This window comes from Canis aureus, chromosome 1 (assembly GCF_053574225.1).
Source record: "Canis aureus isolate CA01 chromosome 1, VMU_Caureus_v.1.0, whole genome shotgun sequence".
NCBI lineage: Eukaryota > Metazoa > Chordata > Mammalia > Carnivora > Canidae > Canis > Canis aureus.
The window spans coordinates 102,406,002-102,419,939 of NC_135611.1; the positions used below are offsets into that span (position 1 = coordinate 102,406,002).

General features: G+C 39.8%; 1 protein-coding gene across 5 annotated transcripts in view; it reads right to left on the bottom strand.

Annotated features, from left to right (window-relative positions):
* Positions 1 to 13,938, bottom strand: part of ZNF667 (zinc finger protein 667) — a 25,948-nt gene continuing 12,010 nt past the window's right edge. For all 5 annotated transcript variants that reach the window (XM_077913231.1, XM_077913227.1, XM_077913221.1 and 2 more), the window contains 4 exons: positions 11,065 to 11,156; positions 9,147 to 9,273; positions 8,559 to 8,651; positions 1 to 2,340 (listed from right to left, as the gene is read on the bottom strand). In XM_077913231.1, coding sequence (XP_077769357.1) covers positions 761 to 2,340; positions 8,559 to 8,651; positions 9,147 to 9,273; positions 11,065 to 11,097 — 1,833 coding nt within the window. In that variant the 5' untranslated portion in view covers positions 11,098 to 11,156 and the 3' untranslated portion in view covers positions 1 to 760. The remainder of the gene's footprint in view (positions 2,341 to 8,558; positions 8,652 to 9,146; positions 9,274 to 11,064; positions 11,157 to 13,938) is intronic.

Genomic DNA, 13,938 nt, shown 5'->3' on the forward strand with positions numbered 1-13,938 from the left:
TTCTTACATGAAAATACCAATGTTTATTCATATAAATATAAACACATTTATTTTCAAACAAAACAGTAACAAATAATTTTTCCCTGCTTTTAAGTTCTCATTCTTCAGTATATCCTGGTTTCCTTTCCCAATAGCCCATCACAGGCTTGTTAGATTTTACACACAACGAACATCATATATCTTCATATGGAAACAATATGGTAATGATTCACACATTTATGAGTGAAACCTTTATCTACTTCAAGACTCACTCTTTTTTCTCAGCCATAATTTTCTGTCAGCTGGAAGCAGCACACTGGTTTGCCCAAGAAATCTCTTATATGTGATAGTTCCAGTCCTAAGGGACAACCTCAAACTCTTTCTTCATGTGACCTTAAACCAGGCTCAAAGACCCATCTACAAATACGGACTTAGCAGATGTTCCTTGTTTTATGTGACTAACGAAATACCTTTAAATTACAATGGAAATAAAACATCAGTAATTCTTATCAAGTGAAGAGTGGTCTTCATTAAAAATGAGTGCTCCAACTGTCTGACCTTACTACTTTCAACTTAAGATCTATGATAAAGTCACTGCCTCACTGATTACAAATCATCTGGTCAAAGTCACCAGTGACTTTTGTTCTTTGGCTTTCAAAATGAGGCACATTATCAAGTGGTCCCATTTTTACAAAATTTATCTTATAGACAAATGCATTTTCCATGCCTTGGTCTCTGCTACTTTGACAGCCTCACTCTATGCTTTCACATATTAAAAAACTTAGGCTTTTTCTTCAGAATGTGTATTCTGATGTCGGATCAGGGATGAACTCCGACTATATGCCTTCCCACATTTACTACATTCATATGGTTTCTCTGAAGAATGACTTCTCTGATGCCGAATAAGATCCGAGCCACTGCTAAATGCCTTCCCACATTCATTACATTCATATGGTTTCTCTCCAGTATGACTTCTTTCATGTAGAATAAGGGATGTGCGTTGACTAAAGGCCTTCCCACATGTTTTGCACATATATGGTTTTTCTCCAGTGTGAATTCTTTCATGTTGGGCAAGGTGTGCACTCTGGCTGAAGGCCTTCCCACATTGATCACATTCATAGGGTCTGTCTTCAGTATGAATTCTCTTATGTCGAGTAAGAGATATTCGATGACTAAAGGCTTTTCCACATTCCTCACACTGATAGGGTTTTTCTCCAGTATGAATTCTCTGATGTTCAATAAGAAATGACTGACGGCCAAAAACTTTACTACATTTGTTGCATTTGAAGGGTTTCTCTTCAGAATGAATATTCTGATGTATTTTAAGGTTGGCAGTTCCAGAAAACATCTTCCCACATTCCTTACATTCAAACAATTTCTTTTTCCTTGTATGAACTTTCTGATGTAGAATAAGGGATGAATGCCGATTACAAACCTTCTCACATTTACTGCATCTATACAGTTTCTCTCCATTATGAATTCTTAGATGTAGAATTAGAGTTGAATGCCGCCTGAAGACCTTCTCACATTTATCACATTTGTAGGGTTTCTTTGACATGTGACATCTCTGATGAAGCATAATGGATGAAATCCTATTAAAGGATTTTCCACATTCTCTGCATTTATAAGGATTCTCTAAATGATAAATTTTCTGCTGTGGAATCAGACTTATAGCCTTCTTACTTTCATGGGTTTTCTCTCCAGTATGAATTCTTTTATGTATAACAAGGGCTGATTTCTTATTGAAGCCTCTCCCACATTTATTGCATTTGTGTATTTTCTTTCCACTGTGAATTTTCCTATGTAGTAAAAGGGATGACATCCGAATGAAGTCTTTCCCACACTTTCCACACTGGTGGATGTTCTCAACAAAATTAATTTTCTGGCCCACAGTGAGAGGTGGGCACCGACTCAAAGGCTTCCCACAGTCTAAAGTTTCCTTTCCATTATGAACTTTCCCATGTAGAATAAGAGATGTTCTTTGAATGAAGCTTTCTCCACACTTATCACATTCATAGCTTTTCCTTCCATTGTGAATTTTCTGATGAAGAATGAGGGAGGAGATCTGCCTGAAAGCTTTTCTACAATTGCTGCATTCATAAGGCTTCTCTCCAGTATGAGATTTCTGATGAAGTTGAAGGGATAAACTCTGACCAAAGGTTTTCCCACAGTCACTACATTTTAAAGATTTCTTCCCTGAATGCACCTTCTTGGGTTTTATCGGGACTGAACTTTTCTTGCAGCTTCTCTTTCCTGTGGGAATGTTTTGTGATGCAGAAACTTGTTTCTGATAGATACTTTGCCCAGATTTGATGCCCAGATTTGGAGGTAACTTCTTGGTCTCACATTTAAACCCTGAGTCTGAAAGATAGCAAGAAATTCAATATTTGTTTTTCTATGCTGAAAACTGAAGTTTCTGTGCAGTCATTATCAATGATAATAATAATAACCATTACCATACATAATAACAATAACGACAGTCAGTATAATTTTATCATAGTAAGGACTTTATAGAAATATTTAATAATTAGAATTTAAGAAATCTTGGCAGCCCCGGTGGCTCAGTGGTTTAGTGCCGCCTTCAGCCCAGGATGTGATCCTGGAGAACCGGAAGCAAGGCCCACGTCAGGTTCCCTGCATGGAGCCTGCTTCTCTCTCTCTGTCTCTCATGAATAGATAAAATCTTAAAAAAAAAATAAAAAAAAAAAATACAGGCATACCAAAAGGCAAAAAACACAATTTGAAAAGACAGAGCAAGCATCAAAACCAGACTCAGATATGGCAGGGATGCTGGAATTACCAGACCAGAAATTTAAAACTAATATGTTAAGAGCTCTAATAGATAAAGTACACAGCATATTAGAACAGATGGGCAATGTAAGCAAGAGATGGAAACCTAAGAATCAAAACAAAACATTAGATAAAAGACACTAACAGAAATAAAGAAATGCCTTGAATGGCCTTATTAGTAGATTCCACATAGCTGAAGAAAAATTCTGTGGGCTAAAGGATTCAATCAACAGAATCCTTATGAAAACCAGAAAGCAGGGGTGCCTGGATGGCTCAGTCAGTTAAGCGTCTACCTTCAGCTCAGCTAGTGATCCCAGGGTCCTGGGATGGAGCCCCACATCCAGCTCCGAGCTCAGTAGGGACCCTGTTTCTCCCTCTCCCCTTGCCCCTCCCCCCTACTCATGCTTGGTCTCTTTCTCTTTTTCTCTCTCAAATAAAATCTTTTTTCAATGATTTTATTTATTTATGAGAGAGGCAGAGACATAGGCAGAGGGAAAATCAGGCTCCCTGCAGGGGAGTATTTGTTGCCAGTAGCCCTGCCTTGCAAGAAATGTTAAAAGAGGTCTGTTAGAAGGAAACTAATACATCAGAAACTTGGATCTATATAGAGAAGGGAAAAGCAATAAAGAAAGAATAAGTAGGGATGCCTGGGTGGCTCAGTGGTTAAGCATCTGCCTTCGGCCTAGGGCATGATCCTGGAGTCCCAGGATCAAGTCCCACATCAGGCTCCCTGCGTGGAACCTGCTTCTTTCTCTGCCTCTCTGTGTCTCTAATGAATACATAAATAATGGAAGGAAGGAAGGAGGGAGGGAGGGAGGGAGGGAGGGAGGGAGGGAGGGAGGGAGGGAGGGAGGAAGGAAGGAAGGAAGGAAGGAAGGAAGGAAGGAAGGAAGGAAGAAAGAAAGAAAGAAAGAAAGAAAGAAAGAAAGAAAGAAAGAGAAAGAAAGGAAAAGAAAGAAAAGAAAAAGAAGAAAGAAAGAAAATAAGTAAAGGCAAAAAAACCATTTTTCTTCTTAATTGACTTAACAGTTTGTTCAAAATAACAGCAACAATGTATTCAATTGTGTATGCTTATATATTTATTTGATGTATACACGTAAATATATATATATATATATATATGCTTGCTTACATGTATTTTATATATAAATTAAGTGAATGATAGCAGTGATACAGGTGAGGAAGGAATCAGCATTATTTTGTTATTGTAAGGTACTCACACTACCCATAAAGTGGTATAGTGTTACCTGAAAGTGGACTTGGATTAGCTGCAAACATATAGTGTAAATTCTAGGGCAACCATGTAAAAAAAAAAGTATGTGCGCATACACACACACACACACACACACATATGATATAAGGAAGAACAGAAAATAGAATCATATAAATCTTCTTTTAAAACCACAAAACAAAAAAGTAAAATCACAATAACCAGAAAAAGAGTGGAAGACAAACAAAAACAGGAATAAAGACATCAAATAAAATATTTACTTTATATATAGTAAATATCATCCAAATATATCAATAATCACTTTGAATGTCAATCAAAAGCCTAAACCAATCAAAAGAGATTGAATTTGATTTTATTCAGAGTGAATTAAGAACCATGGCCCAAGTATGTGTTGTCTCTAAGAAACTCATGCTAGATATAAAGACACAGATTAAAAGTAAATGCAGAAAAATAGACCATGCTAACAAGAGAACAGGAGTAGCTCTATTAATTCTGGACAGAGCAGACTTTTAAAAGCACAGAAGTTACCATGGGAAAAAAAAAAAAAAAAAAAAAAGAAGTTACCATGGATAAAATGAGGCATTACATAATGACAAAGGAATCAATTCTTCAGAAGCTATAAATTCTTAATGGATATATGTCAAGCAACAAAACATGAAATAATAAGAGACAAAAACTGATAAAACCGCAAGGAGAAATATATGAATCCACTATCATATTTAAGACACTTCAACATCCCTCTCTCATAAATGAACAGATCCAGGAAGCAGAAAATCAGTTAGTAGAACTCAACCATACCTTCTTTCAACTGGATATAACTGACATCTATAGACTATTTCATCCAACAATCGCAGAGGTCACATCGTTCTCAAGCTCACATATAACATTCACTAAGTGGACCACATTCTGGGCCTTAAAAACACACCTTAACAAATAATAGAAATCACACAATGCTCTCAGACCACAGTGAAATTAAACTAGAAATCAGTTAACAAAAGATGACTGGAGGGGTATCTGGGTGGCTGAGTCAGTCAAGTGTCTGCCTTTTGCTCAGGTCATGACCTGGGTCCTGGGATTGAGTCCCACATTGGGCTCCCTGCTCAGCAAGGAGTCTGCTTCTCCCTCCCTCTGCCTCTCCCCCTACTTGTGCACGCTCTCTCTCTCCTATTTAAATAAATAAATAAAATCCTTAAAAAAAAGATCAATCAATCACTAGAAAATCCCTAGCTACTTGAAAGTTAAATAGTACATTTCTAAATAAGTGTGAAATCACAAAAGAAATTTTTAAATATTTTAAACGCAATGAAAATAAAACATAACATCAGAATTTGTGGGATGCATCGGAACCAGTGCTTATAGACAAGTCTGTAGCACTATATGCATGTTAAAAAGGAACAAAGATCTAAAATTGGTAATCTAAGATCCCCTCTTAGGAAATCAGAAAAAGCTAATTAAATCCAAAATAAGCAGAAAAAATAAACTGAAATCACTGAAATTGAAAACAAGAAATAGAAAAGTACAACAAAACCAAAAGCTGGTTCTTTCAAAGTCATTAAAGTTGATAAGCTAGGGATCCCTGGGTGGCGCAGCGGTTTGGCGCCTGCCTTTGGCCCAGGGCGCAATCTTGGAGACCCGGGATCGAATCCCACGTCGGGCTCCCAGTGCATGGAGCCTGCTTCTCCCTCTGCCTGTGTCTCTGCCTCTCTCTCTCTCTCTCTGTGTGTGACTATCATAAATAAATAAAAAAAATTTAAAAAAAAATAAAAATAAAAATAAAGTTGATAAGCTAAGAAAAAAGAGAATTCTGACACAAATTATTGTTAGAAATAAAAATTAGGACAGAAATATGTATTTCATGGAAATTAAAAGAATAAAGGAAAATTACAATTTCTTTGCCCATAAATCTGAAAATCTAGATGAAAGAAAACACTTTGTTGAACAGTCTTCCAAAAGTCACATATGATAGACAATGTGAATAGGCCTTATGTATCCAAGAAATTAAACCAATAATCAATAACTTCCAAAACAGAAAGCACCAGGCCTAGATTCATCTGCTAGTAAATTCTACCAAAAATTTAAATAAGAAACCATACCAATTTTTATCATCTTTTTCAGAGGATAGAAGCAGAGAGAATACTTGCTAATTCATTATATGAGGCCACCATTACCTTAATACCAAAATCAGACAAAGACAACACAAGAAAAGGAAACTACAGGCCAATATCTCTGATGAATTTTTTTTTTAAAGATTTTATTTATTTATTCATGAGAGACACAGAGAGAGAGAGAAAGAGAGAGGCAGAGACACAGGCAGAGGAGAAGCAGGCTCCATGCAGGGAGCCTGACATGGGACTCAATCCTGAGTCTCCAGGGTCACACCCTGGGCTGAAGGCGGCGCTAAACCACTGAGCCACCAGAGCTGCCCAACAGCCCTATTTTTAAAACTGGGCAAAGCACTTGAATAGACACTTCTCCAAGGAAGATAGACACATGGCCAATAAACATATGTAAATATGCTCAATATCATTAATCATTAGGGAAATACAAATCAAACCCACAATATCATCTCACATCCATAAGGATGGCCACTATAAAAAAAAAAAAAAAGACAACTTGACAAGAAGTCGAAACACTTGTATACTCTTGGTGGAAACGACAAATGGAAAACAGTATGGAGGTTCCACAGATAATAAAAAACAGAATTATCATATGATCCAGCAGTCCCACCTCTGGATATATATCCAGAAAAACTGAAATTAGGATCTTAAATACATCTGTACTCCCATGTTGATTATTGCATTATTCATAGCAGCCAAGAAGCAAAACAACCCAAATATCTATTGATAGATAAGGAAAATATGATATATACAATGAAATATTATGCAGCCTTAAAAAAAAATCCTGGCACATGCTACAACATGGATGAACCTCAAGGAACGAGCACTCAGGAAAAAAAAAAAGATTACAAAAGGACAAATACTCGCTGGAGTGGGGGAGAGTAGAGGGGGGATGGGGTAAGTGGATGATGGACATTAAGTAGGGCATGTAATGATTGCTGGATATTATATAAGACTGTTAAATTACTGATCTCTACCTCTGAAACCAGTAATACATTATATGTTAATTACCTGAATTATATTGAAAAAAAGGGGACAAATACTCTTTGATTCCTTTCATATAAAGTATCCATGGGTAATCAAAATCAGAGAAATACAAAGAAAGGTGGTTAACAAGGACCAGGTGGAAGAGAGGAGGAATATTAGTGTTTAGTGAGTGTAATTTCATAAGTTATGACAAGGTGGAAGAGTTCTGGATATCTGTTGCACACTTAATTATACATTTAAAAATGGTTAAGATGATAAATTCAATGTTATGAATTTTTTACAATTAAAAAAATTCAGGGGTGCCTAGGTGGCTCAGTCTGTTAAGTGTCTAGCTCTTTTGATCTCAGGGTTGTAAAATCAAGCCACTAGGTGTGGACCCCACTTAAAAAACAAACAAAACAAGGGATCCCTGGGTGGCGCAGCGGTTTGGCGCCTGCCTTTGGCCCAGGGCGCGATCCTGGAGACCCGGGATCGAATCCCACATCAGGCTCCTGGTACATGGAGCCTGCTTCTCCCTCTGCCAGTGTCTCTGCTTCTCTCTCTCTCTCTCTGTATCAAAAATAAATTTAAAAATGTAAAGAAAACAAAAAAACAAAACAAAAAAAAACACAAAACAACAACAACAAAAAAAAAACACTCGTAGGGATCCCTGGGTGGCTCAGCAGTTTAGCACCTGCCTTCTGCCGGGGCGTGATCCTGGAGTCCCAGAATCGAGTCCCACGTCAGGATCCTTGCATGGGGCCTGCTTCTTGCTCTGCCTCTCTCTGTGTGTCTCATGAATAAATAAAATCTTAAAAAAACAAAACAAAACAAAAAAACACTCATAGAACTGTTAAGTAAGTAAGTAAAATAAAGAGAAATCTTTCAGAAAAGGGAATGAGTTCTTGGAAAGTAGTCAAAATGAACAGTAATGGAAAATATTTTCATTTTTTTTTAAAGAATGAAGAAAATGATGCATGTTTGAACATTATCAATGCTATCATGAGAGAATTGGAATATGCTTTCTCTGAAGGAAAATGCTGAAGCAGGGAGGGAATATGATAGGTACATCATGAGGGCATTAAGAGCTGAGCTTCTGAGACAAGAAGCTGGGGTTCAAACCTAGCTCTGCTGCCACTTCCTATCTGGGTTACCTTAGACAAGTTATTGAACTCTGATTTTTGGTGTCCTCATATACAAAACAGGAATAATAATAGTACCTACCTTATAGGACTGGGAGGAACCTGTACTTAGAAGTTTTTCTGGTACCTAGTAGAGGGTTTATTAAATGTTGGTTATTTTCCTTCTAGGAGCTCACACTGAAAGAGACCAGAATTTTCATCACAGGCCTGTGGCCTTTAAGGCAGGGAAAGCGGCAGCTTGCAAACATCTTTAAGAGGTTGCCTTCTCAAGATAGAGAGTGCTCTTAGAAACAAACAATAGCAACATGTAAGCCTTGGTTCTCTGTCACTCACCCAAGCCCCGGCGTTTCCTCACTGGCTCCACCACCCAAGGTGCTTTCCCTTTCTCCAATAAGGTGATCACATTTGGCCTCCGAAAGGAAAGTCCTGCATTCAGGAAAAACAACAGAACTGAACATGATATGCATGCCACAGAGCCAAGCCCCATGTCAACGGGAATGAGGGTTTATGAGCACAAAGGGAGTACAAAGGGTATGAAGGGCAGGTGGTGGAGGAGGAAGATGAAAGTTCAATTACAGTGGGCTGAATTGTTCATTTCTAACTCTACAATTGCTCATTTCTAACTCTACAAACCAACTATTCTCTTGAAAAATCAGACCACAGGGGCACCTGGGAGGCTCAGTGGCTGAGCATCTGCCTTTGGCTCAGGTTGTGATCCTGGGGTCCTGGAATCAAGTCCTGCATCGGGCTCCCCGCAGGGAGCCTAATTCTCCCTCTGCCTATGTCTCTGCCTCTCTCTCTCTGTGTCTCTCATGAATAAATAAAATCTTTAAACAAAGCTACAGTGGCTTCTATTTTCCTAACTAGGCTGATTTCTGTCCCACAAAGGGTTGGTTGTGGATTACGGAGAGAGAGCCTTACCGAGAGAGACCAGGTTCTGGTAGTTCTCCAACATGACATCTTCATACAGATCCTTCTGAATGGGGCTCAGCCATTCCCACTCCTCCTGGGAGAAGTAGATGGCCAAATCTCCAAATGTCACTGGCACCTGAAATAGAAGATCACATGTCTTTTCACCACAGGCTTACTTTCCCTCGGCTGGAGACAACAAGGAACTTGTCCCAAATACCAGAAATCTATGGTGCCAGGAATCTCTTCGAAACATTTGAGGTTCTGAGGCCAGGACAAACAGGTATATAAAATAAAATAAATACAACACAATACGATATGATATAGCTATTAATTAAGGACAATGTCCCATAGAAAGCATTATCAACTTGGATTTACTGGGCATTGACAAAAGCCATTTTTCTAAGCACTCTACAGGTACTGACTCATGTGAGCCAGTGACCTGGCTGGGGCACTGCTAAGAGAATCACAGTAATGTTACAGATGAGGAAATGAGATGCCCAGAGAGGGGAGATGATGTACGGAAAGTCCACAACTAGTGAATGGAGGAGCTGGAGTTCAATCTGGGCAGCCCGACTTCTGATTCATGCTTAAGTTCATACTCTCTAAAGAGCACGTGACTCAACTACACAGGGCCAAAGGTTCTTTGTAGATGTAATTAAGGTTACTGATCACTTGACATTAAATGGGAAGATTATCCTAGATTTTGTAGGTGGGTGATGTAATCACAGAAGCCCGTAACAGTGGAAAAATTTTCCCCTACTGGAAGAGGAGAGTGGAAAGAGAAGTCAAGATATTGGAAGCCTGAAAAAAAAAAAAAGATATTGGAAGCCTGATTTGACCTGCTACTGCTGGATTGAAGATGGAAGAGGGCCACATGGAAAGCAGAAGAAACTGAATATGCTAATAAACAGTTTAGAAGAGCCTCAGATGGGGATCCCTGGGTGGCTCAGCGGTTTAGCGCCTGCCTTCGGCCCAGGGCGTAATCCTGGAGTCCCAAGATCGAGTCCCACATCGTGCTCCCTGGATGGAGCCCGCTTCTCCCTCTGCCTGTGTCTCTGCTTCTCTCTCTCTCTGTCTCTCATGAATGAATTTAAAAGACTTTAAAAAAAAAAAAGAAAGAAAGAGCCTCAGACGTGACCACACACCCAGCTAATACCTTTTTTCAGCCTTGTGAGACCCAAAGCAGAGGACCCAGCCATGCACTATGCCTGATTCTGACCCACGAACTATGAGCCATAAATACATGCTGTTCTGAGCAGCCAAGTTTGTGGAAATTTGTTATAGCAGTGACAGGGAACACATAACTTAAGAGGACAAAACTGTTTGGTACAGAAATTGTGTTCAAGATATTTATTTTAGAAAATCACTTCATCATCTAAAGTGGTGACGCAGGTTTTTTTTTTTTTTTTTTTTTTTTTTTTTTACGCAGGTTTTTTAACAGAAGGTTGACTCACTGGCCTGGTTCCAATTAACCCAACCTAAATACAGGGTTATATGGGTCTCTTAAAAAACCAAATTTCCTTCTTGTAAATATGCGTTGTACAAGTAAAAATAGAGACATTGACAGATTAACTTTAGAGCACAACCTCAAGTCCTCCTCTGCCTCAGCAGATCCCATGTAGGTACTCATGTCTACCTTGAGAAATCACAGTGGCTCTCCTCTTCCTTCTAGGGAGCAGCCCAGTCAAACACTCTGGAAATACTAAACAAACAGGTCAGTGGCCATGTGCACACAGAAAAAAAGGAGAGAGCGCTGAGTGGTTACATGGGTTCCTAGAGCTCTTCTCATGTTCCTACCTTTCACGGTGATGGGAGGAAACAGACCAGGTCTTGGATGGGATTCCGTCAGGCAGAATTTCCATGGAAAGAAAGCAATGGCCCCTATCTTACAAGATGGAACTTCCTTCCAAGAAGAATCACTATTTACCTTGGACTTGGACTTCCCTCGTGCAGCAGGCATCCTTTCCTCCCCCTTGAGAGTCCAAACTTGAAGAAGGGCAGAGTGCTGAGAAGGTGGGGCTGTGGGAGAAGAGAAGTCATGAGGATGACAGGGCCTTTTAGGTGGTCCTGGAGTCTCTAGGATAATAATCCCCTGCTCCTTCATCCTGGTCACACATGCACATGCATGCACACATACACACAGGTACACAGATACACATCGAGAAAGGTCAGGACATCTGCAACATTTCTGCCCCTTCTCAGGGTCAGGAAGGGGCAATGGCCAATGTTATCTGCTCCCAAGATCACAAAAGGCTCTAGATCAGGAGGCAAATGAAACATGAAGACACCTATTCATCCATTTGACAAGCATTTGTTGTGTCTACTATGTGCCAGGTAATGTCCCAGGTGCTGGGCAAAGAGCAGATTTACCACAAAGAAGGACCAGCAACCCTGTACCTTACATCCCAACAGGGATAGCAAGTTTATATAGAAAAAGTGTCAGTTATGGGATCCCTGGGTTGCTCAGCGGTTTTGCACCGCCTTCGGCCCAGGGCATGATCCTGGAGTCCCAGTATTGGGTCCCACATCGCGCTGTCTGCATGGAGCTTGCTTCTCCCTCTGCCTTTGTCTCTGCCTCTCTCTCTCTCTCTCTCGAATAAAAATCTTAAAAAAAAGGGGGGGGGGTCAGCTGAGATCACTGCTTAAAAAAAAAAAAAGGATCAGAGCAGAGGGTGGAATGATGGGATGGTTGAGGGAGGCCTCTCAGAGGATGCAACATTGAGTTCAGGTTTGAATGTAGTGCAAGTATGAGGCACTTGGGGAAAAGCATTCTGGGTAGAGGTACAAAAGGTAAAAAGACCCTGCAGCAGGTGTGTGCTTGGTATATGGATAGAGTGAATGGTGTGCTGAAGTAGAACAAGTAAGGTGGGGAGTGGTGGTCTGTGAGATGGCTTAAATCAGGAGGGCCACATCATGAAGGGGGTCACGAGCAGTTTGGAACTGAACCTAAGTGTGATAAGACATCACTGAGGGAGCAGGAGTCTGAGGAGTGACATACCTACCTGACTTGACATTTAATAAAATTTGTTGGGCCGCTATGTGGTGAATAAAATGTGTATGACTGATAAGAAGTGGAGGGGATGCGAGAGCTGAAGAGGGAACTCACTAGGCAGGTATGTGTAAATCCAGCAGGGAAATTCAGTGGGGTGGATTAGGCCCCTCTATCACTGAGTCACTCTGCACGCATGCTGCTCTATATGCATGCCATTAGCTACAGGTGACAAGTGAGTTCTGGAAATAGGGCTAGCGCAACTGAGTGTCTAGTGTTATTTAGCTTCAACTGATTTATTACTAAAGTCATAATTTGGGATGCCTGGGTGGCTCAGCAGTTGAGTGTCTGCCTTCAGCCCCAGGGATGATCCTGGGGTCCTGGGATCGAGTCCCACATCAGGCTCTCTGCATGGAGCCTGCTTCTCTCTCTGCCTATGTCTCTGTCTCTCTCTCATGAATAAAATAAAACCTTAAAAAAAAAGACATAATTAAATATTAAAATCAGTGAATTGTTTTATTAACCTAAATTAAAAACTAATCCTTGATTTAGTTAATGTAAAACTTTGAAGAATATTTGAAACAACGGAGTTTGTGAATCTACTTTTCCAATGATAAGTTTTATGAAATTTAAATATAGATCAAGGGATGCCTGGGTGGCTCAGTTGTTGCTTAAGGGTCTGCCTTTGGCTCAGGTCATGATCCCCAGGTCCTGGTATCGAGGCCTGAGTCAGGCTCTCTGCTCAGCAAGAAGTCTGTTTCTCCTTCTCCCTTTGCTGCTCTCCCTGCTTGTGCTGTCAGATAAATAAATAAAATCTTCAAGAAATGAAGAGATTTAATAAAGCGTCTGAACTGAGGTGTACTACACGTGCAAAACACAGATTTAAAAAACTTAGTATGAAAAAAATATAGGGCAGCCCCGGTGGCGCAGCGGTTTAGCGCCGCCTGCAGCCTGGGGTGTGATCCTGGAGATCGGGGATCGAGTCCCACGTCAGGTTCCCTGCATGGAGCCTGCTTCTCCCTCTGCCTGTGTCCCAGCCATTCTCTCTCTCTCTCTCTCTCTCTCTTTCTCTCATTCAATAAATAAATAAAATCTAAAAAAAAAAAAAAAAGATTTAAAAAAAATATATAAAATACCTAATTGATAATTGTTTATACTGACCATAAGCTGGTATTTAGGATACACTAAATTAAATAAAATGTGCTGAAATTAACTGCAATGATTGTTATTTTCACTTTTTTCAATACAGCTGCTAGAAATTTAAAATCTATGTCTTGCATTACACTTCCACAGGACCACACTGCTTTATACTAGAGTCTACACCATTCTATTGCTGCATTTTCTTCACACCACAACCTGCCTCCCGAGAAAGGCTTATTTACATTTTTGTTTGTGTGGGACAATCTCCCACACCTTGACAGGGGCTTCATGAAAGCAAGCACTTTTAGACTGTTTCACTGTTCTCCTGGGAATTGAGAATGTGCCTGGCACAGTGCAGTGCTCAAGAAATCCTGGCTGACTGAATCAACAACAGTCCAGAATGCTTCCTGGCATGCTGAAATTGGGGTGGAGTGTAACCACATTTTATGCCAATATCATCTTACAGAGAAACACTTTTGCTGACAGTCACTCCAAGCTCTCTAAACTTGTCTTTTGGAAAAGGTCAGGGTCTAGAAAAGGCAGAAATCGGAGTATACTTTATATATTCCCTTTTGAAAAAATTTGAAATCTAGAGAAAAGAACAGTATAATGAACACCTCATTACCTTTCACCAAATGTTAATATTTTCCTTTTTTCTGAAATCATTTCAAA